This window comes from Misgurnus anguillicaudatus, chromosome 12 (genome assembly GCF_027580225.2).
Source record: "Misgurnus anguillicaudatus chromosome 12, ASM2758022v2, whole genome shotgun sequence".
NCBI classification, from domain to species: domain Eukaryota; kingdom Metazoa; phylum Chordata; class Actinopteri; order Cypriniformes; family Cobitidae; genus Misgurnus; species Misgurnus anguillicaudatus.
In genome coordinates this window covers 37,022,698-37,049,975 of record NC_073348.2, presented here as the reverse complement: position 1 = coordinate 37,049,975, position 27,278 = coordinate 37,022,698, and the positions used below count along the sequence as shown (strand labels likewise).

Sequence of the window (27,278 nt, the reverse complement as noted above, 5' to 3'; positions counted from 1 at the left end):
GTTGCAGGTGGACGATTCATTTGCACATTGTTTGGAAAAAAACACGTTTTTATATTTCGGCCTTTATTTTTAAGATATTTCCCAGTTTTACAACCAGCTTGTGACTTTTGAAAATGCTGCGGTTCTTCATACTGCTTGCATGGCTTTGTGAAGGTAACGTTACAATAATTATAAGCAGTAAGAATAAACACATTAACGAAGACCTGATAGGGGCGGTTTCCCGGACAGGTATTAGTTTAAGCCAGGACTAGGCCTTAGTTTAATTAGGAAATATAACTAGTTTTAACAAACGGGCCTTACTAAAAAAATACTTGTGCGCATTTTGAGGCAAAACAAAGGACACTGATGTATTTTAAGATATGTCAGTGCAAGTTGTTTTCAGTTTGGACAACCCTTACATTTATTTTAGTCTAGGACTAGTCTAATCCCTGTCCGGGAAACTGCCTCATAGTGTTTAAACCTAACCATGATGTCTTTTACGGGTTGTTTTGTTTGTTTGTTTATTTGTTTTAGTGTGGGGAGGACCTTTGGAAACACAGAAAAGAGCTGATGAGATCCAATCTGATGAAGGTATAATTGTGTGTACGTTAGGTTTTTAATGAAGTCAGCTGCATTGATATGAAATGTTCTGATGTAAGATTGTGTGTTCTCAGGATATATCAACTCGCGTAGTTTACATCCGACTGTTTTAAACCATCCTGAAACAGTTATGGGTAAGTAAAGAACATCACCACAAAAGTGTGTGAAATACTCATACATCAAAGCATTTAGAGATGTTAATCTAATTGTAATTGTTTATTTATTTAACAGATTTGTCGGATGATGATACTCTTGAGGGTGATATCTTAAGATCTGTAAGTTCACATCATGTGTTTATAAGATTGACACTTTACTAAGTTTAGATTTCTGCAGGAATTATTGCGAAAGATCCTGGAAAACCCACAAAGACCCAAAACAACAGTCGACAATGAACAGGCTCACGTTTTGATAGTTTGTCTTTCAACCTTAACTGAAATAAACAGAAAAGATAAAACCAAACCTTTTTTACCCCTGCTGAAAAAAAACAGCATACCAGCCAGACCAGCATATGTTGTTTTTTGATGCTGGTTTGCTGGGGACCACCAACATAGACCAGCATTATTCCCATGCTGGTTTGGCTCGTGATCATAAGCATACCAGCATCCCATGCTGGTCATACCAGCAAGACCAGCATATGTTGTGTTTTGGTGCTGGTATGCTGGGGACCACCAGCTAAACCAGCATGTACCAGCATGGGAATCATGCTGGGGTTTTTTCAGAAGGGACAGATTTCAGGTTGATTTATTTTTGGTTCAGTGTATGTAAGGAATAATTGATGACGGGTCATTAGATTATAAGAAAATAATGCACACCCAGTGTGGTAATGTGGCATGACGCGAAGCAGACTTGAACGTTTCTCAACCAATCAGAATAAAGCATTCAACAGCCCTGTGGTATAATAAATTAATAAATCACTTTAAAATTCATTTTTACGTGTTGGCGGTCATTACATGCACCTCTCAGCCAATTGGTCAACCAAAATGTGAATATTACATCATCCTTTATTCTTCAGGTGTGTTCAACAAAATAAAAGTCCTCCGCAAAAGGCACTTAGTCTGTATTAAATATGTCAGCAAATCTGTATTAGATTTCCTTTTTTTTCACAGACAAGGCTTAATGCTAGTTTTAGACTAACACAACTTGCACAGACAGATCTTAAAATATGCCATTGATTTGTCTTAAGATACAAACCAGTAACGTCTTTTTCTCAGGCATGTTTATAAAAGATCCTTAAACATTTTAATTTACCAAAGGCTTAGTTCTGGATTTAGCTAAGCCTTGTCTGTGAAACCAGGCCATAGTGTCATCCTGTCTGCTGTTATTCCTGTGCTAATTTTTTTTTTAGAAAGACAGGAACGCAGTGAGTGCCTTGTGGCCAGAAGTGGATGGAGCTATGTCAGTGCCGTATGAAATACATTTTGATCTTGGTGAGTTTTCGGCATGCTTGAATCTGACTTGTGTTTTGCTGTTCTGCTGTGGTTGTCAATGCATCTTTACCTGATAAACGTGTGTGTTTGTTGGGATGTCAGAGAACAGGACTCCTCAAATCACCGAAGCTTTAAAAATGATCAGTAATAGGACCTGCATCAAATTTCATCCGCACAGAAATGAAACCGACTACTTAATCTTTCAGTATGGCCAAGGGTGAGCTATTATAACTTCTGCATGCACTATGATGGTTTATTAAGTATTCAAGACTAGTTTACATTTATGATTTTATTTGAGTTTATTTGTAATTTGAGTGTTAGATGTTAGTAATTGTGGGTTTTATTATTTCTTTTTTTTGTTTGTTTCCTGAAGGTGTGCATCTTATGTAGGCTGTTTAGGGGGGGAACAGATGATCCTGGTTGGGCCGCAGTGTAAGGTTGGAAACATCTGCCACGAGATCCTTCATTCCCTCGGCCTGTACCATGAGCATTCGCGGCATGATCGTGAAAAACACATCACTATACTTTTTGAAAACATCGTTTCTGGTACGAGCTGTATGAATTGGGTTTAAATGAAGGTCCCACACAAATCAAATTATAATGTTTTGTGTATTAAGAAAGTATTAAGACCACAGCTATTTAAAAGTTAGAAACATCTCAGCAATCAGGGCACCTAAGCTAAATTTCAGGTGCTGTTGCAAAGAGTTGTTTAGAGTACTTATGTAATAAATTTACAGACATTTCTAAAATTCAATTTTCATTTATTTCATTACAAGGGTGTAGATGAATTAATAGTATCACTACAAAATTGAAAAAGTGAAGAGGGTCTAAATACTTTTTGAATGCACTGTAAATGAAGGAAAAAATATGAAAATGTGTAATTGACTACATGCTGGACAAAACCTTTTTAATAGGAAAGGAGGAAGATTTTAAGGTGAAAGAGGGAAACACCCTTGGCATTAACTATGACGTGGGATCTATTTTGCATTATGGAAGGTAAGTATTCCAGATCATTATCCTTTATTTGGTTTGTATGCTGACTTGGGTAAACCAAGTTTCATTATTCTTCTGTTTTTTAGCAATTATTTCTCACGCAACGGCAAACCCACAATTGTACCCAAAGATGGCGCTGTGAAGATCGGCCAGAGGACTCATCTGAGTGAGCTGGATGTGGCGAGACTCCGGAAGCTGTACCACTGCGGTATATCATAGTACTGTACTTTAAGTAGCTCCGTCGTTTTAAGTTAGCAAATCAAAGATCATGGGTTCGAATCCTAGGGAACAGACATAGTGTAGTGTTCAAAGTATAGTTTTGATGTAATGCAAGTCAAATTATTCTAATTTTTAATAATGTGAGTAAAGTCAGGTTTAGTTTTTTACAACCATTCTCCACCCTGTCTCAAATCCTTAACATTTATTTATTTTTAATAAGAAATGCATCTGTCAATAAAAGCCTCTTGCAATGCAGCTTTTCATTGTGACAGATTTGTACAGATTAAACGGCATGTGTTGAAATGGGCTTCTGCACAAATGTTTAGGGTCCTTGATTAAAGAAACTCTTACTGATTATTTCTAATGTCAAAAAGTGAGTCCTTTTTTACCCGTCTTGCATGATTTAAGCAGTTTAAATTACTTGAAATGTATTACAGAGAAGCCAACATATTTGTAGTATACTGTGATGATAATTTTAATAGTTATGTATTCAGTAGCATTTTTTTTTGTACGTGTGTTGAAAAGCCATTTATATGGTTTTCATGCCCAATTCTGACAGCTGAAGCAACAAAACTTAATAGTTCTCCAGACTCTGCAGTGCAGTTTTATTTATTTATTTATTTTATTTATTTATTTAGTGCGTTTAAGAATGAAGGATCTCCTGTCAAACTAATCAACTTTTTCTCTTTCTACCTTTCAGACCGGAGAGAAAATAAAGTTTAAACCTCACATGAAACATCTTGGATGTTTTTTGATGACAAAAGAATTCAGGATGACAAATAAAGGTTTGAATGTTAAACGGATAAAAATCATTGTGATTTTATTCCAATTATATTTAAATGCTATTTTTCATAACAGTTGTGTTGTGTAGTAGTTCATTTAGGTCCAAGTTTCTTAAATGGTCATTTTTAGATTTTGTCCAGTAGGTGGCGATCATTGCACATTTTTCTTTGCCTCTGTCTTTGGTGAAGTTTAGTGCAGTAGGTGAATTATGTTTCTACAGAAAAAAAACTGCAAAAAATTGACCAATGTAATATCAGTGCATTACATTGTATAATGTAGTGGTTTTATAGGTTCCCAATTGAAGGCCCTCATTGCTCTCTTATTGGATAGATGATGATTTGTAGTTCATATTCAAAAATATATTTTATATATGCCGCCTTTTAAATATGTCTCACTATAACTCTGAAATCCTCCCTATATAGGGCTTAAATAGACACACAGTATACACAAACCAGTAGGCATAACAAAACATAAGTGAATATAGATGTACGTACACTGTTACAGTAGAAAAAAATGTCCAAATATGTATCCCAGCTGTCACTGGGGCAGGACAGATATGTAAGCATTTGGTACCAATATGTACCTTTTGAGATACCAATACTGTATGTATGTATGTATCTTTGATGCACTAATATGCTCCCTTTAGTACCAATGCTAATGTAAAAAAAATTTTTAAAGTCTACTAGCTTGGGTACAAATTTTGACCATTTTCTCCAAAAACGCATCTGCAACTTCTGTAAGAGCGCAATGATATGATTATTATACAGTTAGATGCACGAGAAGAGGGAGTGATTATCTGTGTGACGTCACGTGAGAAAAGGATCCGACAGGTGACGTCACACGGGGGACACGGACAGATGCGATGATTTAGATCCGAGTTCCTTCATTTCACCGACTGATGCGCAGAGTAGCAAGATATCTGAAGAAAACAATCATACGGACATTGAAATGAATAAAAGGACAAACGTAAAAATTATAATTTTATTATAATAAATAATAACTCGATTTCTTCGCTTCTATCGAGGAAAATGACTTGAAAACTGGACTACTTCGAAAAACTATTTCTTCATCATCGTGGAGTTTTTCTTTTAACATGGAACTTAACGAAGATATCAGATATTCTAGTATTTGCGTTTCTGTTTCGATTGGAGCGCGTGTGGAGACGGTGAACCTTTTACGCGTTATGTGATGCGCGCTCTGGAGATGCGCGGACACAAATAACCACTTGAACTTTTTGCTTTGAAACATTTTTACGTACAAGTTGACAAGCTTTGCGTTTGTTGTCTTTTAGACTTGTATTTAGATGATTTATATATTGATTATTTTGACGCGTCAGGTGCCATCAAGCATCAGAAGGCTCGGAGATGTGCTTTGTTGTACACTTTTACTAACTAACTAACTGTAAGTAAAAACTAATGAAATATATATTTTGAAAATATATATATATTTCATCTAAAGCACTTTATTATTTTGTTGCGCACATTTCTTTTTTTATAGTCAGTTTCGTTATCTTAGGACTTGGACATTGGTGAGCTGTACCACCTATTTCATACGTCCGAGTTATATATTTTAAACGCTTGTTTTTTCCTTGTGAGTGAGGTTTACTAAGGCAACACCTTGATAATGCCATTCTGTGCCATAACCAGACTTTATTCTTTGTCTTGACGATTTTCTGAAAGGAAGAATGTACTTGAATAGATTAAGCTAGTGGACATTGAGCTAATCCTCGGCCAAGTCTGAAACTTAAACTTTTATAAACCTGAAACTTAAAACAACAGTGATGGCATCCACAGAGTGTTTGAAAAATCTCAGTGCCGGCACTAAATGCAACCAAAGTGTCCCTCCTTACTCCCCAGAAGTTACGGCTGCGTTCGCCACAGTCATGACGCTCATAATGCTCTTTACCATCTTTGGAAACGTTCTGGTTATCATTGCCGTTCTTACGTGTCGCTCTTTGCGAGGGCCACAGAACCTTTTCCTGGTCTCCCTGGCCGCAGCGGACATTCTGGTGGCCACCTTAATCATCCCATTTACCCTGGCCAAAGAACTCATGGGCTACTGGTACTTCGAATCGGTTTGGTGTGAGATCATCTTGGCACTGGATGTGCTCTTCTGTACTTCCTCCATCATGCACCTGTGCGCCATCAGCTTGGACCGATATCTTTCCGTCTCCCGGCCGATGCAGTACGGCCCCCAACGCACCCCTTGCAAGATCAAATGCGCCATTGTGGTGGTGTGGCTCATTGCGGCTGTCATCTCTTTCCCCCCGCTGGTCTCCATGAACAAGTCCCAGGAGCCCAAAGAAGGAGGCAACCCACAGTGCGAACTCAACGACGAGGCGTGGTACATCCTCTACTCCTCCATCGGGTCGTTTTTCGCACCTTGCCTCATCATGATCCTGGTTTACGTTCGCATCTATCAGATCGCCAAGAAGCACACACGATGTCCTCCTGGAGAGCCCAGAAAGGATGGAGTGGGTGCCATCCCACAGGGAGCTGTTCAAAGAGGGGCATGGGAGAATGGCAAAGAAGGGAAAGTGAATCTTGCCGCCCCATCTTCCAGCCAGCCAGCTTTCAGAACCGACACGGCCATGTGCCAGCCTCACCAAAACCGGCAGCAGATAAAACGCTCGGGTGGGCAGAAGGACAACAACAACGAGGAGAGTTCAAGCTCTGGCTCAGACCTGGATGTCGAGAGGGAACATGATGATGCCAACGGGACGACTTCCAATGTTGGGGCCCACCAAACCTCCTCACCAACCCAGACGTACAGGACCGTAATCGCAACATCGCAGGGCAGCCAGTTGGCATCTAACTTGAAACCAGCAGCGACGCCAAACACAAAGAAAAAGGCCATGATCATACGGGAGAAGCGCTTCACCTTCGTTCTCGCCGTCGTCATCGGAGGTTTTGTCATTTGCTGGTTTCCGTTTTTTTTCTCATACAGCTTACAGGCTGTTTGTCCAGTGGCCTGTAAACTGCCCGAACCCCTGTTTAAATTCTTCTTCTGGATTGGATACGGCAATAGCGCCCTTAACCCGCTTATCTATACCATCTTTAATAGGGACTTTCGGAAAGCCTTTAAGAAGATTTTGAGCAAAGGGTGTAAGGGTTGTGCATTTTGAATGAAACCATATAGTTATTATAAAAGGAAAGGTGTATTCTTTAACCATAAAATAATTTTTTTCAACCTGACAATGTTTTTAAGCAACCCTTTAACCCATTGTCATTACTGTAATGTGTCCTGCAATGTATTGTGAAATATTCATGGCTCTAATGATTTAAGTTATATCAAGCCTGTTTGCATCTTTGTATTTTGGTGAAAAAATAAGACCCATGGTGTTGATATTCACAATATTTGTCAGACAATGAAGAATTTACCCAAAACTATTTTGCAGGATTGTTCCCAGACCATTCTTAACAGAACTGAACACTTTTACTTTATGCATTTTATCAAACACAAGAAGCTTGTCGGGTTATTTGTTCTGTACTTTCAAAGACAATGCGACTCTTTTTGGATGCATCTTTGGATCTGCGGCATTGTGAGATCACAGGAGATTTCTGAGAGCTTCACTTCATCTCTGGGGAAGAGCCGGGAGCTCTAAAAGCCCAAGAGGAGCGTTCGGTCTCTTGGGAGGAATGGATAAAGGAAACGTATAGAGCATGATAAATGGCTCTGTCTTGTTTTAAAATACTCTGTATTTCCTCGGCTTAGATTTAAAGCATGGCTTTATCTCTCTGTTTATTGGTTTATTTCTGGTTGCAGATTTTTGGTAATGAATGACGGATTTCCTAAAGTCCAGAGTCAAGATAAGTCTGCTTAGTCTCATGGCTTAATTTGACTGGTTTTGATCGAAGCAAATAGACTTTGGGTCTGAAGCGTGACTCTGTCTCATGACTGTCAGAACTTCTTTAGTGTAGGCAATTATTTAAATTATTATGCACTGATTAATTCAATTTTTTGATTTTCTGCTGTGTGCTTTTTTCAATTTTAAAGCGTATTGGTTTGTGTGCATGCATGCGTGAGCGAGAGAATTAGAATGAAAGCACATAATTGGCCTAGGCATGTACCAGCATGTCATTTTCTTGAGCATAAAACTGCTTTTTTGAATGTCCATCAATAAGTTGTTGCCATATACCAAATGTGTTTGTGGAAATAAATTTACCTTAACTAAGTATTCTGATGAGTAATTATTTCAAACCAATGATGTGTCAAATCTGAAAATATTACTTTAGCTCAGCTATAGCATTGCATTACCAACGCAAAAGGTCATGGGTTCGATCCTTGGGGAACACACAGACTGATCAAATGTATACGTAAGTCACTTTGAATAAAAGCGTATTAGTGAGCTACTTTTTTGTAACCAGAAGTTAGTATTCATGCAATAGCTACGAACGCGATTATTAACAGCGTATTTAATTACTGTAATTCACTTCTAGATGAATATGTAAGCTTAAGTTGCTATTGTAGCTTCACGACTATAATAGATCTGTTGATGTCTCCTTTATACAAATCGTCTCCCAACATGAGGTCAAACAAGCATTGGCTTGATTTCGGGTGCTTTGATTTCCATTCATTACATCTGCAGGTGAAATCTGCTGTAAGCAGCTGTTCGTATTTTCATCCCTTGAGTTGCATTTGAATTTTGGTGGAATATCAAGTGTCCTTCCTGTTTTTGAAGTGCCAAAAACAGATGCTGCAAACAGGCCGGTATTTGCAAACAGACTTAAAAGCAAGAAAGATGATTATGGAGACTGCTGTGTTCGTTTTTATAATGATGACAGTGAATGAGATGATGCGATTGGCTAGAGTTTGGTTGATGCTTCAGGGCGCTATATGAAAATCAATTAAGCATCACGGTTATTAGTTGTAACTCCAAAAGGACTTTTAGGATATTTCTGATTAGTGATGATCCCCAATTCAAGCATGACAATTACTTTTGCTTACATTTAGGTGTCTTTTTGATCCCTAACACTATTCATGTGACTCATTCATCACCATTTGTACTGTAATATCTCAGGACATCTTATAGAAAAATCTTACAGTAGTCTTAGACATACTGGATGTCATCTTGGACCACAAAACCAAGTCATAAGGATAGGAACCGTAGCATGGGTATTTTTAGCAATAGGCAACAATGCATTGTGGGTCAAAATTATATGCCAAAAATTCATTAGGACATTATGCTCCAGGACATTTTGTAAATTTCCTATATCAAACATGTACGTGTTTATCATTAGTAATATATGTTGCTAAGGACTTCATTTGGACAACTTTAGAGGTGGTTTTCTCAATATTTTTATGTTTTTGCACCCTCGCATTCCAGATTTTCAAATAGTTGTATCTCAGCCAAGTCTTGTTCTGTCCTAACAAACCATACATCAATGAAAAGCTTATTTATTCAGATGATGTACAATTCTCAATTTTAAAAATACATAAAGTGGAAATAAGCATGAAAACGTAATGCTGCCCACAAGACCCAGAATGAATGTTGTTGTGTAAATCTAGGTCTGTTTGTGTTACATTTGTGATATTCTGAGTTATTTAAATGATGATAAGCACTGAAAACCCTTTAAGTATGTTATCACTTAAAAGAGGCTAAAAGGGTGATTCTCACGAAAACTTGGTTTTAAAAATGCCAAGCATGAAAATGTAAAAATTGCTTAAATTTACTTTTTTTCCCACCAGACATTGAAAAACAAAGTCTGGAGTAAATGGGAACATTAATTTAAAAACTTTTACTTGTCATTTAACACTTTTTGTAACATAATTAAAAAAATTAGTCCTAAAAAATCTCATTACCGCAACAGTCACAAAACATCAACACTGACATATTTTCAAAATGACATGACAAACCTGAAAGAACATAATTTGGAGATTCTGCACATGCATTTAAAATCAAAGTGTTATGCTTCTATTAATTAAATTAACATTTAATAAGCATCTGTTGCGGTAATGATAATCAAAATGTCGTGTAAGCATTCTGACAAGACAATATTTCAAATTAACTGTAAAAAATGATCTTACCTGGTAGCCATCTTGAAGTAACTGGTCCAAAATCAAACTTTATTAAAATTCTGTATGTGTGCTTAAACTGTTCTCAAAAAGTGTTGCGGAGGATGAGAACATCAGGCATGCACACATCATTTTCCTAATTTTTCTTCATTATTTTTATACATGAATATTCAGTAAATATTTTTTCTGTCATCTAAAGTAGTCTAACAAAACATCCATTTATTTTTTTTCTTAATATTTTTGTGTTAATTTGATTAAATTACAACATAACGCATGTTCAAACACAGCTAGACACATTGCGGTAATGAGAATTTCAGCAGAAAATGAGATAAAATTTACAATTATAATTCTTATGTTGAAATCACACATTGTGCAAGGTAGAACACAGTATTGTGTTAATTCTGATGCTTTTTAATGTTACTATATTACACATTTTAAAGCTAAAATCATTCGTGCCGTGGTGTTTCAATGGTTTCGTGAGAATCACCCAAAAGGGTTTTTATGATGTGAGTTAATTAGGGAGTTTGTTTAAGCGAATGTACTCTACAATCTCTGTTTCTGTGTTTACAAACCAATCAGCAGCTGGATTGAGTTTTTAGATGCCTTCTGCCTTTCAAGAGCTGTTATTTAAAGCAAGCCATGCATCTCCGTTTACCACTACACCACTTATCTGCATTCACCCCAGTGTGTTGAGTTAAAGGTCTTTGTCCTCCGTTATGTAAACATATTTGGTTCATTTATAATGTGCATGTGTCGTTTGTTAAGCCGATGGGGATAAAATGTGCGCCGCAGATAAAGCATGCTTCTGTACTTCATGCGGTCTGCAATGAAGATGTAAGGCAGCGATGAAGGACAGGAAGTGCAAACACAGTGTTAAGCAGATATGAGATGCTTCAACTTAGTTTCTCATGGACTCTGAGGGTTGTTTAGGGGTTTGACTTTGTCTTATTACACTGAGTTTAATACTTTGGGTTTGTACTTTTAATAACCCCACACATTTAAAAATGAAAGTGCAAGGCCTGCTTCACAGGGATGCCATTTGCTTACCCAAAGAATTGATAAGCACACAGTTGCACAGGTACAAAAAAGATTTGTTGGTTCAATTTAGAAAAGTAAGTTACCTGATTGCAGTTAAATTAAATTTTCAGTACTTAAAAATATTTGTTAAAGAATTAGTCCGTTTAAAAAAAATCCAGATAATTTACTCACCATCATGAATGTCATCCAAAATGTTGATGTCTTTGTTCAGTCGATAAGGAATTATGTTTTTTGATGAAAATATTCCAGGATTTTTTTTCATTTTAATGGAATTTAATGGACCCCAATACTTAACAGTATTAATGCAGATTAAAATTCAGTTTCAAGGACTCTAAACATTCCCAAACGAGACTATCTTGCGAAACGATTGTCATTTTTGGCAAGAAAAATAAAAAATATGCACTTTTAAACCGCAACTTCTCATCTTCCTCCGGTCGTGTGACGCGCCACCGCGACCTCACGTAATACGTCATCTACGCCCCAGTGTTTACAAGTGTGGAGAAAGAGGACCGTTCCGACGTTGTGGTATGTCGAATGATATTAATTAATGTCTTTGCATCAGTTTATTGTTTAAAATGGTCCACAAATGTGCGCTTCATAAATGTAACACGTGACCTTTCCATGTCATTACGCAATTGCGTGAGGTCGCGCTGGCGCGTCACACGACCGGAGGAAGATGAGAAGTTGCGGTTTAAAAGTGCATATTTTTTATTTTTCTTGCCAAAAATGACAATCGTTTCACTACATAAGACCCTTATGCCTCGTTTGAGATCATTTAGAGTCCTTTGAAACTGCAATTTTAAACTGCATTAAAACTGTTAAGTGTTGGGGTCCATTTAAGTCCATTAAAATGAGAAAAATCCTCAAAAAACACAATTTCTTCTCGACTGAAAAAAAGAAAGACATCGGCATTTTGGATGACATGGTGGTGAATAAATTATCTGGATTTTTTTAAGAAAATGGACTAATCCTTTAACTAAAAAAAAGCTGAAATAAAATGTGACATTTAATATTTTTGCAGTGATTTAGTAGGATAAATAAATACTATGGAAGTCAATGGATACCATCAGATTTGTGCTTACAATTATTTTTCAAAATATCTTCTTGAGTGTTTAACAGAATAAAAAAAAAACTAATACAAGTTAAGGACAACATATGGATGAGAAAATTATGATTTTTATTTTTGGGTGAACTTTAATATAGACGGTTTCAACAGTAACAACATAAACAAGCAGCTGTCGCGGTCCGCACGTACCTTCCGGTAAACTCCGCTAATAATAAATAACAACAAAGTACTTTAAACGTAGTTTATTTATAAAACAAGCAAAAAACAACACATAGATTACAAAGGAAACAAAAAAATTTGTTATTTACGACGAGGCATTTGTTCAAGAGATCAGTTTAGCAACTAGTCAGACTATTAAAAAAATGAAACCGGAAGTAAAGTTCGGATCCAGGCGTGTATCATTTGATGGTACCTACTGACTTCTGTATAGGACAAACAAATACTATGGACGTCAATGGGTACCATTAACTGTGCGCTTGCAAATATTTCTCAAAATATCTTCTTGTGTGTTTAACAGAATAAAAAAATCTAATACAGGTTAAGAACAACATATGGGTGAGAAAATTATGATTTTCATTTTTGGCCCTTTAATATACCCCTCTTAAAGGAATAGTTTAAGCAAAATAGGAAAATCTTTGATCATTTATGCACCCTCATGTTGTTTTAACTCTGTATGATTTTTTATTCAGTTAAATACATTTTTTATGTAAATAACACTACCCATTGACTTCCGTATATGACAAACAAATACTATGGAAGTCAATGGGTACCAACTGTGCGTTTACAATTATTTCTCGAAATATCTTCTTTGTGTGTTTAACAGAATAAAAATACTCACAGCGTTACATGTTTGTAATAACATGAGGGTGAGTAAATGATGACAACATTTTCGTTTTTGGGTGAACTATCCCTTTAATGTCTTTTTAGCCTTAGTGAATAAGGAGAGTCTCTTAACTGTCCTCGAAATCGTGGCTTATTCAGAATATTACTGAATAAAAAACTAAGTTCAACTTTTGTGTTCTCACTTTTTATCTTATATACTGCAATGGGTGTTTAAACTTATGAGCTCAGCAATAAGCGTATATCTTCTTTGATGCATGATTTGCATAAGTCACAGATCAGCAACCCAATAAAATGTCTCTCTCTGTATCTGCACCCTAATCTCGATCTCAAAGCATGTTTATGCGTATCCATTAGACGATTGCGCCAGTCAGTCGGTTTGATGGTGTTATGTTGTTATCTAATAAATCGATCATCCCACACTGGTTCAGTTTAAGCGGCTGAACAAAGCCCATTAGACGAAAAACGCTGTTAAACAAATGCAGAGGTTGCTTATTCGAACATAATGTACCTTTTAAGGCTGTTATTTAACAGCTCATCATCTAAAGGCCTCAGAAAGCTACAAACAACAGAAAAACGAATTACACAACGGTGCACATCTACTGTATGAGCGCGAGTGCTTGAAGAGGATTAATGGATGTTAATCAAAGCCACTCCACAGAACAATAAGAAAATGATTTCTCATCATCTGGAGATTATACATTTACCCTTTCACTTGTGGGATGAGACAAAGCTGTAGATCACCATTATTGTTAAAATGTTATGTGCAACCAAAGTGGATTGAGAATTTGCTAAGAGTTCAGCAAGTAATAGTCATCATTTCACAGTCTATAAATTTAACAGTGATTACAAGGTGCTATTATTTTTTTTTTGGGGGGGGGGGGAGGCTACAGGGTTAGACATCTGAATTTTCACTGACAATCCAAAATTTACCTTGTTTTAGCCTAGACCATTAGACGGTGTTTGAATGGCTATTAGTTGCTTTTTAAAGGGGACATGTCATGAAAATCTGACTTTCCAAGTATACTGTATGTTTTTCCAAGTGCTATAATCAGGTCCCCAGTGCTTCTATCAACCCAGTAAATGTGAAAAAGATCAATCCAGTAACTTAGTTTTCATTTTTCATTCGTTTTCATTCTCTGCAAGCATGGAAAAATAGGCAATTGAAAATTGGCTCCCCCCTGTGATGTCAGAAAGGGAATGGCTTTCAGAGATCATGTACCCCGCCTTTAAGAAATACATGTACAGTATGTATGCATCAGAAAGTCATGCAGTGATTTAGTAATGATTCGAATTATAATGTAAATTGACAAAAAAAAACATGAAATGCATTGAATACAATGTGTCTGCCGTGGTATTTTTTTATAAATTGTAATTAAATTTATTACCTTAAGAAAATCTTACCAGTATTACTATTTTAATCACAAAAATTGCAGTTGCACAATTATTAACAGAGCACCAAAGTTTTCAACTTGAAAATATTCATAAATGAATTTTTTTTCTCCTTTATGGATCTATTAAGGCAATTTATTTAATTCAATGCAATCGTGTGGTTGATCATCTGCTGGCTTTACAATGCCTATTCATTCATCGTCTGTTGAAAAAAGGATTAGCTTGGTGCGTGCTCAAATCTGATTTATTTGGATTAAAAAAATATTTATAGACCCATTGGCTTCGGGCTCCATTATGACAAGCAGATATGTTATGACTTAATGAAACCAATGAGAAGGAACTCAAATGTGACCCTGGACCACAAAACCAGTCATAAGTCACACGGGTATATTAGTAGCAATAGCCAAAAATACATTAAAAATAATTAAAAATTTCCTACCATAAATATTATTTATTAGTATTATGTGTTGCTAAGGACTTTATTTTGCCAACTTTAAATGTGATTTTCTCATTTTTTCTGAGTACAGTAGATTAACTGTACTGCAGTCAGAAACTTTTGCTTTAGTTTTTATTAAATTTTAGTTTAGATTTCAGTGTAAACTCATTAACATTTTTCACTACATTATTTAAAAACCAAATTGTTTAGTGAGGAGAGCAAATATTACATTTTACTGTATGTCAGCAGTTTTCTCATTTGTTTCTGAAACAATGCCAATATTTAATAGAGACATAACTGCGCCTTTCTAGCTATTAAAGATCTTCTTAAAGTGAAAAAACTTTCCTCTATGTACTTTAGTGTTGATGACAGTTGCCGAAATAGATGATGTTTATATTTGAAGGCAAGCAAAACAACTCGGATTAAAATATTGCGCTGTATCAGTACGTGTATTTAAGAGCCGCATGATGATGACATAAATCATCTCTCCCTCCCCACATGATTTAATGTTGCATTTTTTAAATGCATTGTTATTTATTCAGATGATCTCTTATGCTTGTTTATTTCTCGTCTCATTAATGACGCTCCCTTATGAATAATGCATTAAAGAAGTCCAGATATAATGTAAGTAGATTATCAAGTTATCTATGTTTACTCAGCTGTAAATGTCTGATGCCTTAGCCCCAGGTAGTTATCATGTGCATTACTTACGTGACTACCATAAAGTCTAATGCGGAAACCTGAAGTTGCGTTATACAAATGAGAAAAGACTGTCATTTTATTACTTACTGTATAGGGGCGGTTTCCCAGACAGGGTTTAGTTTAAGCCAGGACTAGGTTAAATTAGGACATTTAAGTCATTTTTAAAAGCATAATTTATAAAAAAATATTACTGGTGTGCATCTTAAGACACAAGTTATTTTCAATCAAGACCACGCTAACATTTAAGTTAGTCTGGGACTAGTTTTAACCCCTTTCTGAGAAAACCGGCCCATAGTGTTTATTTAGCTGGTTAGTTAGTCCCAATTCAATACAATTTGTTTGATGTATCCAACCCTTTGGGTTGTAATTTAACCTATTTTGGGTTATTTCAACCGAAAATGCTGTTTAATACCGAGCCCCTAAGGTGACATTGGAGTAAAAAAATCTAAAGTTTAGTTTCATGTGCAGATTTTTTTATAAAGTTTAGTTTTGTGTGCTCATGTGAAACTATCGCATGCGCACGTGAAACTAAACGCGATTGTACATGAAAAGTTACACGTGAGCACATGAAAACTTCACGTGAGCATGCAAAAATATCACGTGCGCACATGAAAGCAATAGTTTTACGTGCACACGCGAAACTAAACTTTATTGAATTTTTGCTCCATGTCCCCTTAGGGGCTCCGTAGCTAATGACTTCACTATAGGTTGTATCCCAGCATTGGGTCAAAAATTGCGGAGCCCCTAAGGGGGCATGGAGCAAAAATTAAATAAAGTTTTATTTAGCATGCCCACGTGAAACTATCGCGTGCACACGTGAAACTATAACATGCACACGTGAAACTTTCACATGCACACGTGATAGATTCACATGCGCACGCGAAAGTTTCACGTGAGCACACAAAACTAAACTTTAAAAAAATTCTGCACATGAAGGTTTCGCGTGAGCACATGAAACTAAACTTTACATTTTTCTACTCCAATGTCACCCCAGGGGCTCAGTAAAAAATGGAAGAACCCAGCAGGTGGGTTAAATTAATCCTAAAAATATTTTTATATTTGACCCAACAATGGGTTATAAAACTACGGAGCCCCTAAGGGGACATGGATCAAAAATTAAATAAAGTTTAGTTGCGCGTACGCACGCAAAAGTTTCACGTGAGCACATGAAACTAAACTTTAAAAAAAATCTGCACATGAAGGTTTCGCATGAGCACATGAAACTAAACTTTAGATTTTTTTACTCCAATGTCACCTTCGGGGCTCGGTAAAAAATGGAAGAACCCAGCAGTTGGGTTAAATTAATCTTAAAAATATTTTTATATTTGATCCAACAATGGGTTATTAAACTACGGAGCCCCTAAGGGGACATGGGTCAAAAATTAAATAAAGTTTAGTTTCACGTGCGCACGCGAAAGTTTCACTTGAGCACATGAAACTTAACTTTAGATTTTTTTTCCTCCAATGTCACCTTAGGGGCTCGGTAGTTAGCATAATAGAAAAGATGTATTGATAAAATACAAGATTCAAGGTTGTCAGATCTCAACAAAATGTAAATGTAAACCATTTTCGATTACACTGTAAAAAATGTTGGGCTATTTTCAACTCAGTGTTGGGTCGAAAAGTGACGAACCCAACCCTTTGGGTTGTACTTTAACCCATGCTAAGTGGGTTAAAGTTCCTGGGCTTGTTCCTTTTTGACCCAATGCTGCGTTCAAAATAACTATGAAAGGGCTAAAAACATGTTACAGGGGATATAAACTATATTTATTAAAAAATGACCTTATGTAGCCTACCATATTAACAGTAGACATTTTATAGCTGTAGCCGTCTGTCATTATTGTGCAAACTCAAGCCAGCTCTACAAACAAAATTCCAACAAAACCTCTATAACAGTCTGTTATACATGGCAACACAGACAAACACCACTTATCATAACAGCAGCTTCTGCATTTATAAGTCAAAAAATTCATAGTTTCATGAGCTTAACTTGGCAAAACTTCATCATGTTCATCATGACCGCCAACTATCTCGCAGTGGAGTTAACTCACAGACATTACACAGATTCCAAAGGTGTTAATATGAACACAAATAAAACACAACCGTCTGTATTGAACTGTACACTGTAAAAAAATTGCTGTAATTTTGCAGCTGGTTGCCAGTAACTTACTGTAGAAGATAAAGTCTGAAAATGTTTCATGTTCATTTAACTTTGAACGAAATGTTGCCAGTAAATAACATAAATGTAAAATCTACAGTAAGTTACTGGCAGCTAGTTGCCAGTAATACCCATTAATACTGTAATTTCTACAGACATTTTTTACAGTGTACCATTATAATGAACTCATTGAATGGCTTTTAAATATAATGGTGGTAAATTGCTAAAGCGAATTGCACCTAAAGGGCCAAAATGCTTTACAAACTGCAAAGTGATAGCGGTTTCTATTCATAACAAATCCTCATTTCAGTAATGAGTTGACACAGTGAGTGTACTGTATCAACTAATGGCTGACATCATCATTATATCTGCTTACCTCCATTAGCACATCATTCCTTTCAAATGCACCTCTAATATTTCTATAGTTACAATACAGATGTTTCAAAGCAGTTATGCATTATATATCTGATCTCTTGTCACTTTTTACATTGAAACATGTTCTGCACATTTACATTTGGCAGATGCTTTTATCTAAAGTAACTATTACTGTGGGGTAAGTGGTCATGGTTGACTCTAAAAAAAAATGCTGGGTTATTTATTTTCAACCTAGTGTTGGTTCAGAAACCCAAGAAACCAAGAAAATGTTTATATTTGACCAACAATGGTTAAAAACAACCCAGCATATGGTAAATTACCTCCCAAGGGGCGGAGCTTGTCCCTTTTTGACTATCGAGCATCTTTTAAAGTGTTAAGCTGGTTTACATGACCCTGTACTTTGTTTGGTCTACATAATATACATTTTTTATCTTCTCGTCCACATGTTTTACACTTTGGACATCACAAATTTAGGTTCTTTGAAAGCGTAATATTTGTTATCATCAGCATCCAATAATGCAACAAATTCTTCACTAACCAGGGAAAGTTCAGCTAAAGTAATGAAAGATCGGTGATCAGTGCAGATATTGGAAGGACGTTTGCGATTATTACAGCCTACGCATTTTTATTACACCCGAGGGAAAAATTCACATCCATTTCCTACGCACTCGGTAACATAATGAATGCAAACTAAGACAAATGTGAAGCTTTGTGCCGTGATATAAGAACGTAGCACTTCATCAATTTCTCTGGGATTTTGGAAATGTTCTCAGTGCTTCACCCTTGATGAACTAAAAGCAAATACATTTAAACTTAAGCAATAAAAAGAATGACAATAAAGTGTAAAATTGTCTTGTTGTGGCACTTGTAGAAACTTTATTTACTGTACTATTATAACAAAGTTCATGTGTGGACCTTCTTGTAGGGTTTTGTGTTACACTCACTGTAAAAAAATTCTGTTGAAATTACAGTATTACTGAGTATTACTGGGAACTAGCTGCCAGTAACTTACTGTAGATTTTACATTTATGTTATTCACTGGCAACAGTTTGTTTAAAGTGAAATGAACATCAAACATTTTCAGTCTTTATCTTCTACAGTAAGTTACTGGCAACCAGCTGCATAATTACAGCAATTTTTACAGTGTTAAAAATGACTGTAGAATTACAGTATTCCTGGCAGCTGTTTTCCAGTAACTTACTGTAGATTTAAATTGATGTTGTTTACTGGCAACAGTTTGTTTACAAGTTGAATGAACATTAAATATTAACAATACAGAATAAAACTATAAAATAACAGCCTCATGCAAAGCATTCTGGGAACCAAATTCTGAAGGAAAATACAGAAAAAGGATGATGAAGATTTCTGCTTCCCAGAATGCTTTGAATGAGGCTGTTATTTTATAGTTTTATTCTGTAAAGACAAAAACTTGTTAATGTTTAAAGTTTATATAACTTTGAACAAACTGTTGCCAGTAAATAACATAAAATTAAATCTACAGTAAGTTACTGGAAAACACCTGCATAACAACAGTAAAATTTTACTTGTTTTTCTAAGTTATATCAACTTATCACAAGTCGAAATTTAAAATAGTAGATTGACTTCTCTTGCATAACCAAGTTGTTTTAATGCAATTTTCAATGTATATTTCTTCATCATGCAATGATGTCCTGTTTAATTATGCGCTTTAAACTAATAGCAGAGCTATACCACCATTCAATTCTGGTTAGATATTTACATTAGTATGTTTACATTTATGCATTTTGCAGACACTTTTATCCAAAGCGACTTACAGTGAAACATATGCATTACTTTTATTACTAGGGCTGAGCGGGGCACAGCCTAACGCTTTTTGATTTTGGCTCTATCATTCAAAAAATATTTAGATTAAGTTAGATTAATATTTTTTTACACAATCAACACACACATCTCTGCTACAAAAGAACACTTAAAGTTTGTTTGTGGGATGTACCGTTATTGTACAATTACACCAAAAGCGACAGGAGTGCAAACGTTACAACATACTCCATAGATGGGGTTCATTGTTTACTGGAATTGAACCCATGGCCTTTGCTTCGTCAACACAATTTTCTCAATTTTCAGTTCAGCTACAGGAACACTGTACATTCATGTTTATGGTTTTTTTCAGAATTGCTCTTCTCGACTAACCATTGTTTTGAGCATTGACTGACGTGTCACAGTCTCTCTAGTCCATGCTTGAAAAGATCCTCAATGACTCTTTGTTTACTGCTGCCCACGAGTTGTTCAAAATGTCATTTTCCTGTTGTCGCTCCCTTGGCAATTGTAAATGGGTTTCACACTCTTCAAAAACAGCCAATGAGAACGGAAGATCAAAGAGTCGTTCTGTAGAAATGATCATAATGGGTCATAAACAAGAGGCTTTTCTGCCAACTCACTCCAATTTGCGTATTTAACAGGCATCTAGTGGCTTGATGTCAGGGCACGGACTCGGCTGATGGCCATTTACACGGGCCTGACGCTCAATCACTTTCTCAACATGAGTCAAATGTGAGCTTTGAAACATGTTTTTGTTTATCGTCTATGGAGAAGTTGAATTAGTTGATGTCGAGCCTTTCGGTTTGTGGTGCCACCAAACTGTCCGAAGCTTTCTGGATTTTATTAAAGGCAGATGTGGTGATATGATGAGGTTGGTGAGGAGATATCTATTCATCTTAGTGATTGACAGCTGTCAGATGCTGCTACATTACTGTGATCGGTTTAGCCCAAAATAATGTAAATTTTGCCGTTAATGTCGGAGCCGATGGTGTAGTGGACAGCGTTCGGACATGTGGTGCTTTTGCACTTTCAGCAACCCAAGTTCGATTCCCGGCTCACGGTCATTTGCTGACCCCTCTCTCCTCCCTGTACTTTCCTGCCCTTTCCTCATTCACTGTTAAATAAAGGCGAAATATTTATATATACAGCGGGGAAAATAAGTATTTGACACATCAGCATTTTTATCAGTATCCAAGTGGGCTATTGACACAATTTCCACCAGATGTAGTCATCAAGCCAAATATTGAATTTATACAAAGAAATGAGAACATTTAAGTATACAAGTTGAGTCATAATAAATAAAGTAAAATGACACAGGGAATAAGTAGTGAACACATGAAGAGAATAAGTTGCAAAATGGCAAAAAAACCAGGAGATCTGTCAGTATTGAGAGAGAAACCCTGCCCCTTATCAGTACTAATTGATATAAGCTGCTTTAGTCCTAATTGATGGCCTATAAAGGCTTCTCATTACCCAGGAGGCATCAGCAGGTACTGTTGTTTCAAAGAAAACTACACCCACCTAAAGGATTATTAGGAACACCATGCTAATACTCTGCTTGACCCCCTTTCGCCTTCAAAACTGCCTTAATTCTATGTGGCATTGATTCAACAAGGTGCTGAAAGCATTCTTTAGAAATGTTGGCCCATATTGATAGGATAGCATCTTGCAGTTGATGGAGATTTGTGGGATGCACATCCAGAGCACGAAGCTACAGTACCACCACATCCCAAAGATGCTCTATTGGGTTGAGATCTGGTGACTGTGGGGGCCATTTTAGTACAGTGAACTCATTGTCATGTTCAAGAAACCAATTTGAAATGATTTGAGCTTTGTGACATGGTGCATTATTCTGCTGGAAGTAGCCATCAGAGGATGAGTACATGGTGGTCATAAAGGGATGGACATGGTCATTTAAACTATGCCCAATTGGCACTAAGGGGCCTAAAGTGTGCCAAGAAAACATCCCCCACACCATTACACCACCACCACCAGCCTGCACAGTGGTAACAAGGCATGATGGATCCATGTTCTCATTCTGTTAACACCAAATTCTGACTCTACCATCTGAATGACTCAACAGAAATCGAGACTCATCAGACCAGGCAACATTTTTCCAGTCTACAACTGTCCAATATTGGTGAGCTTGTGCAAATTGTAGCCTCTTTTTCCTATTTGTAGTGGAAATGAGTACCCGGTGGGGTCTTCTGCTGTTGTAGCCCATCAGCCTCAAGGTTGTGGGTGTTGTGGCTTCACAAATGCTTTGCTGCATACCTCGGTTTTAACGAGTGGTTATTTCAGTCAAAGTTGCTCTTCTATCAGCTTGAATCAGTCGGCACTTTCTCCTCTGACTTCCAGCATCAACAAGGCATTCTCGCCCACAGGACTGACGCATACTGGATGTTTTTCCCTTTTCACACCATTCTTTGTAAACCCTAGAAATGGTTGTGCATGAAAATCTCAGTAACTGAGCAGATTGTGAAATACTCAGACCAGCCCGTCTGGCACCAACAATCATGCCACGCTCAAAATTGCTTAAATCACCTTTCTTTCCCATTCTGACATTCAGTTTGGAGTTCAGGAGATTGTCTTGACATGGACCACACCCCTAAATGCATTAAACCAACTGCCATGTGATTGGTTGATTAGCATTAATGAGAAATTGAACAGGTGTTCCTTATAATCCTTTAGGTGAGTGTATAAGCAATGCACTGAACCGCCATGGCATCCATGCACGCTCACCACGCAAGACTCCATTGCTGAACAATGTTGAGGCTCAGTTAAAGTTTGCGAAAGAGCATTTGGAGAAGCCTGTGGATTATTGGGAGACTATAGTATGGTCAGATGAAAGCAAAATTTAACTTTTTGGCAGTCATTCTACACCTTGTTTGGAGAAGAAATGGCACGGCCCACCACCCCAAGAACACCATACCAACAGCTAAGTTTGGGGTGGAAGCATGATGAGGAATCTATGCATACTGTATATCTATGGTATTTATATTTGATGTACAATGCCATTTTTTTACACATGTGTGTGCTGCTTTCATTGAAACCTTAACTCAGCATTATTTTAACCCTATCATATCCTTTATTGGTTATATACACCATCATTGTAATTTCTAATGAGAATGAATGGATAAGCGATATCCCTTCAGTATTTTACAGTAATCCCACAATGTAATAAAACTTTTGCTTGCTGTTTCCCAAAGTTTACTTGACCCCTTGCCTCAACCTCCCCTCCCTCCTTATCCGGAGTAATCTCATCTGATTGTGGTATAGTGCCTGTGAATGTGTAATCACAGATACATTCAAAGAGCAAAATCAATGCATCCTTTGACATTTAACAGAGGTACTTTTGCTTTCCTGAGTGTGTGTGTGGGGCGGCTTATTCATCACGGCTCTTGATACACAGATAGAAAGCACACGTTGAGGACTTTGACAGGTACACACGATTGATTTCTGTATCATCTGGTTCAGAGTTTCTATTTTCGAGCTGGATTAATACTTCATTAGTCTTTGTTGCTTTCATGCACCTACACTGTAATGCATCAAATTTGACAGGTTTTACACTTATATATGTATAGGTGTGTGAAATGAGCTATGCATTGATTTTCCATCATCTAGACAGACATTGCAATCTCAAGTGGAAGGCACAAAAACAATGAGTAATACAATGGTACCTTGTGGTATATGTATTGTTTTTCTTCCTGCTTATTTTTGTTTTTCACAGTGGACATATAGATGTGTGTGCATGCCTGCATTTTAAATAAGGATACACTGAACTGCTGTGTGTGTGTCTGTGTTGTTGAATTACTTGTATGTCTGTTGAGTTGTGAATCTCACTGAGCCCGTGTGTTGTTGCATTATTGAACCGTTGTCTTGAAGCTATGCTCCTCTGCGGAGCTGAGGAACATCTTGCGATAAAGATGAGATGCCGGTCCTGTCCGTCCTCTCGTGTGATTTCAGACTTATTCTTCCATACCTTTCGAACAGTATGTCCTTAAATTTAATTGCCATTACAATGCAGTACAATAGCTATAAATATTATTTGGATACACGTCACACAGGAATGCAGTGTGGGACACTTTTTGAAAATTTGTCATTAGTATTTTTAACAAATATATGATCCAATGGATTCAATAGATATTTAAGTCTAAACGTCCTGCTTTGCCTATATTCACCCAACACTGTCATAAAAATGGTTAAAAAATGGTCCAAGCTGTCACTGGGGCAGTAGCCTTTAAAAAGATCCAAATATGTACCATTTAGGTACAGATATGTATACATTTGGTATGAATCCGTACCTTTGAGGTACTAATGAAAATGTGGTGTGTCTACGGCACTAGTTGGCTGTATAATTGAACAAAACCATTGATGGCGAGCAAGCCATATGGTTATACAGTTGTATCTTAACCCCTAAATATTCACCAGGTCAGAGTTTAGCCGTGATGTCACAGATTCACTAGGTCAGAGTTTAGCCGTGATATCACAGATTCACTGGGTCAGAGTTTAGCCGTGATGTCACAGATTCACTAGGTCAGAGTTTAGCCGTGATGTCACAGATTCACCGGGTCAGAGTTTAGCCATAATGTCACAGATTCACCGGGTCAGAGTTTAGCCATGATGTCACAGATTCACCGGGTCAGGGTTTAGCCATGATGTCACAGATTCACTGGGTCAGAGTTTAGCCGTGATGTCACAGATTCACCGGGTTAGAGTTTAGCCGTGATGTCACAGATTCACTAGGTCACAGTTTAGACGTGATGTCACAGATTCATTGGGTCAGAGTTCAGCCATGATGTCACAGATTCACTGGGTCAGAGTTTAGCCATGATGTCACAGATTCACTGGGTCAGAGTTAAGTCGTGATGTCACAGATTCACTAGGTCAGAGTTTAGCTGTGATGTCACAGATTCACCGGGTCAGAGTTAAGTCGTGATGTCACAGATTCACCGGGTCAGAGTTAAGCCGTGATGTCACAGATTCATTGGGTCAGAGTTCAGCCATGATGTCACAGATTCACTGGGTCAGAGTTTAGCCATGATGTCACAGATTCACTGGGTCAGAGTTCAGCCGTGATGTCACACATTCACTGGGTCAGAGTTTAGCCATGATGTCACAGATTCACTGGGTCAGAGTTTAGCCATGATGTCACAGATTCACTGGGTCAGAGTTCAGCCGTGATGTCACAGATTCACTGGGTCAGAGTTTAGCCATGATGTCACAGATTCACCGGGTCAGGGTTTAGCCATGATGTCATAAATTCACCAGGTCAGAGTTTAGTCGTGATGTCACAGTTTTAGTGTGTAGCTGTGATGTCACAGATTCACCAGGTCAGAGTTTAGCCGTGATGTCACAGATTCACCAGGTCAGAGTTTAGCCGTGATGTCACAGATTCACTGGGTCAGAGTTTAGCCATGATGTCACAGATTCACCGGGTCAGGGTTTAGCCATGATGTCACAAATTCACCAGGTCAGAGTTTAGTCGTGATGTCACAGTTTTAGTGTGTAGCTGTGATGTCACAGATTCACCAGGTCAGAGTTTAGCCGTGATGTCACAGATTCACCAGGTCAGAGTTTAGCCATAATGTCACAGATTCACTGGGTCAGAGTTCAGCCATGATGTCACAGATTCACTGGGTCAGAGTTTAGCCATGATGTCACAGATTCACTGGGTCAGAGTTCAGCCGTGATGTCACAGATTCACTGGGTCAGAGTTTAGCCATGATGTCACAGATTCACTGGGTCAGAGTTCAGCCGTGATGTCACAGATTCACTGGGTCAGAGTTTAGCCATGATGTCACAGATTCACTAGGTCAGAGTTTAGCCGTGATATCACAAATTCACCAGGTCAGAGTTTAGTCGTGATGTCACAGTTTTAGTGTGTAGCTGTGATGTCACAGATTCACCAGGTCAGAGTTTAGCCATAATGTCACAGATTATGGGGCGGTTTCCCGGACAGGGATTAGACTAGTCCTAGACTAAAATAAATGTAAGAGCTGTCCAAACTTAAAAAAAATGTACTAACATATCTTAAAATACAGTGCCCTTTGTTGTGCCTAAAGATGCACACATGTTTTTAGTAAGGCATGTTTGTTAAAACTAGTTTTATTTCCGAATTAAACTAAGGCCTAGTCCTGGTTTAAGCTAATCCCTGTCCGGGAAACCACCCCTTAGTGTGTAGCTGTGATGTCACAGATTCACTTAAAAGTATAATTAAAAGTGCAGCGACGTGCATATAATCATAATATCAATCAAAGGAAATGGACGGAACATAGTGTACAAAACTCCAACTTTTCCAAGAAGAAAACAACTTTATGGGAAACAGTGAATATGTTTGAGTTGGTTCTGCATTGTTCGGTTCAGTATGGAAATGAGTGTTGCATTGACGCAGTAGCAAAATGTACAAGTGTGAGATTTGTCCCCGCGGCAGTCAACTTAAAATACAATATAATAACTCAAACAGAACTCCGTCTCTGTGCTGCTGTGTACTGTGGATGTGAGGTATCCGAGCATCTCATCAATCATAAATTTGCATATGCAGTATTTATGTTCATTTCAAACTGCGTCTTTGGGTGAGTGTGTGCGCTGTCCATGCACAGGAACACCTTGAATGCATGCGGAACCACGTCCAATTATCCATCCATTTCCCTTTATCCGATCTACAATATGCACACATAATGTTCTCTATGTCCAGAACTGCAGCATTTTCTGCCCACTTCCCACAAGCTATTATTGTAAGATACGGCAGATAATGTTATATAAGTATATGTCAAGCTGTTTTTGAGCCTTTCTAAATAGTAGTTTATCTAAAATACTTGCATCAATCTATGGAAGTTGTTGTAAGTGGTTGCTTAAAGTGCTGCCTAACCACAGTATTGCTTATATGTGGGTAGCAGTCAGCAACTGGAGTTTTCTTGAATTAGTTGACAGGATTTCTTCATCTTTTCTTATTCGTTGATCTGTATTTGTGCAAAAATATACAAAAAATAAAGCAAGTTGTGTGTAAAGTGTGCTATCCACGATAATATGTAGTTGTGTATGTGATGTATATGTTTATGTGATGTCAGATTCATACGGTCAGTTTGTTTATGTGATGTCGCAGATTTACTGGGTCAGTGTAGCTGTGATGTTGCAGGTTCACTAGGTCAGAGTTTAGCTGTGATGTCAGAGATTTATTGTGTAGCTGTGATGTCGCAGATTGACTAGGTCAGATTTTAGCCGTGATGTCACAGATTCATTGTGTAGCTGCGATGTCACAGATTCAACAGATTTACTGTGTAGCTGTGATGTCACAGATTCACTAGGTCAGAGTTTAGTCGTGATGTCACAAATTCACTGTGTAGCTGTGATGTCGCAGATTCACAAGGTCAGAGTTTAGCTGTGATGTCACAGATTTACTGTGTAGCATGATGTCAAAGATTCACCAGGTCAGAGTTTAGCCATGATGTCACAGAT

General features: G+C 37.3%; 2 protein-coding genes across 2 annotated transcripts; both read left to right on the top strand.

Moving 5' to 3' along the window:
• The first annotated feature begins 12 nt into the window (after window positions 1-12).
• Window positions 13-4,027, top strand: LOC129446549 (astacin-like metalloendopeptidase). Its single transcript, XM_055207697.2, has 10 exons — window positions 13-153; window positions 514-570; window positions 654-713; window positions 811-854; window positions 1,925-2,006; window positions 2,109-2,223; window positions 2,380-2,552; window positions 2,921-3,002; window positions 3,086-3,207; window positions 3,919-4,027. The coding sequence occupies exons 1-10, from the start codon at window positions 114-116 to the stop codon at window positions 3,939-3,941; spliced, it is 798 nt and encodes a 265-aa protein (XP_055063672.2). The 5' UTR covers window positions 13-113; the 3' UTR covers window positions 3,942-4,027.
• Window positions 4,028-4,148: 121 nt separating this feature from the next.
• Window positions 4,149-8,178, top strand: LOC129446545 (alpha-2B adrenergic receptor). Its single transcript, XM_055207693.2, has one exon. The coding sequence runs from the start codon at window positions 5,782-5,784 to the stop codon at window positions 7,123-7,125; it is 1,344 nt and encodes a 447-aa protein (XP_055063668.1). The 5' UTR covers window positions 4,149-5,781; the 3' UTR covers window positions 7,126-8,178.
• The last annotated feature ends 19,100 nt before the right edge of the window (window positions 8,179-27,278 follow it).